A 1,374-nucleotide genomic window follows, 5' to 3' on the forward strand; every position below is an offset into this window, starting at 1 on the left:
CCAGGTCCCCTCACATCTCCTGCCCTTTTCCCCTCACAGTTCCTGCCCTTTTCCCCTCACATCTCCTGCCCTTTTCCCCTCACAGTTCCTGCCCTTTTCCCCTCACATCTCCTGCCCTTTTCCCCTCACAGTTCCTGCCCTTTTCCCCTCACAGTTCCTGCCCTTTTCCCCTCACATTTCCCTCCCTTTTCCCCTCACATCTCCTGCCCTTTTCCCCTCACATTTCCCGCCCTTTTCCCCTCACAGTTCCTGCCCTTTTTCCCCCTCACATTTCCCGCCCTTTTCCCCCCTCACGTTTCCCGCCCTTTTCCCCCCTCACGTTTCCCGCCCTTTTCCCCTCACGTTTCCCGCCCTTTTCCCCCCTCACGTTTCCCGCCCTTTTCCCCTCACGTTTCCCACCCTTTTCCCCCCTCACGTTTCCCGCCCTTTTCCCCCCTCACGGTTCCTGCCCCGTTCGCCTCAGGGTCCTCCCATTTTCCCCCTTTGATTTATAGCCTTAAAATGCTATCCAAGAGGCATTTTTGCCTCAATTTAATCCTTAAAGTAATGGAAAAGGAGGGTAAAACTGGGATTTGGGGCAAAACAGTGGAATTTGAGGCAAAACAGCAGGACTCTGGAGCAAAGCAGCAGGATTTGCCGTAAACCCAGGATTTTAGGGTAAGCCAGCAGGATTTTGGAGTAAAGCAGTGGGATTTGGGGTACCTCAGAGACCCTGAGATCTGATATCCACAGACACTCCAAGACCCCTCCCGAGCTCCCCTAAAGTCCCCTCTGCTCCCTCAGAGCCACTATAGGGACCCCAAAGGCCCCCCCGAGCCCCCCAGGCCCCTCCGATGGCCCCCCCGAGCCTTCCAAAGCCCCCCACAGACACCCCGTGAAGACCCCTGAGACCCCCAGGGCTGGTGCCTTTATTGAGGAGGGGACACACGCCGGGGGGGACACAAACACACGGGGGGGTGTCCCCCCCACACCCCCAATTTTGAGGGGGGTCAGTGGTCCCCCTGCCACCAGTGGTAGAGCTGGTCCGTGAGGATCCCGGTGTAGGTGACCACGGCCGCCGAGCCCTGTTCGTATGCGACCCTGGGGGTGCACGGGGGGGGAGACATTGAGGCTTTTGGGGTGGCCCCGGGGAGGGGGGTTTGGGCCTTTTTTGGAGGGGGGGTCCTTACCGGATCCGCTGCTGGGCCGCGGGGAGGCTGAGGCGCTCCAGGAGGTTCTCGGCCGCCGAGCCCACCTGGCCCAGGTAGCCTCGGAGGTGGGTCAGGGGGCCCGGGGGGCGAGAGGGGGGCGGCCTGGGGGGGGGCAGCAGTGGTGGCTGTGGGGGGACGGGGTGAGACAGGGGGCTGGGGGAGTTTGGGGGGTGATGGGGGGTGA

The 1,374-nt window shown here is 61.6% G+C and overlaps 1 protein-coding gene across 1 annotated transcript in view; it reads right to left on the bottom strand.

Moving 5' to 3' along the window:
• Positions 1–475: 475 nt before the first annotated feature.
• LOC108510166 (basic proline-rich protein-like) overlaps positions 476–1,374 on the bottom strand; it is a 2,200-nt gene continuing 1,301 nt past the window's right edge. Inside the window, exons 3-4 of the mRNA XM_017839851.1 lie at positions 1,170–1,315; positions 476–1,080 (exon numbers count right to left, since the gene is read on the bottom strand). Coding sequence (XP_017695340.1) covers positions 760–1,080; positions 1,170–1,315 — 467 coding nt within the window. The 3' untranslated portion in view covers positions 476–759. The remainder of the gene's footprint in view (positions 1,081–1,169; positions 1,316–1,374) is intronic.

Source organism: Lepidothrix coronata, unplaced genomic scaffold, assembly GCF_001604755.1.
Source record: "Lepidothrix coronata isolate B3197 unplaced genomic scaffold, Lepidothrix_coronata-1.0 Scaffold514, whole genome shotgun sequence".
Classification (NCBI taxonomy): Eukaryota; Metazoa; Chordata; class Aves; order Passeriformes; family Pipridae; genus Lepidothrix; species Lepidothrix coronata.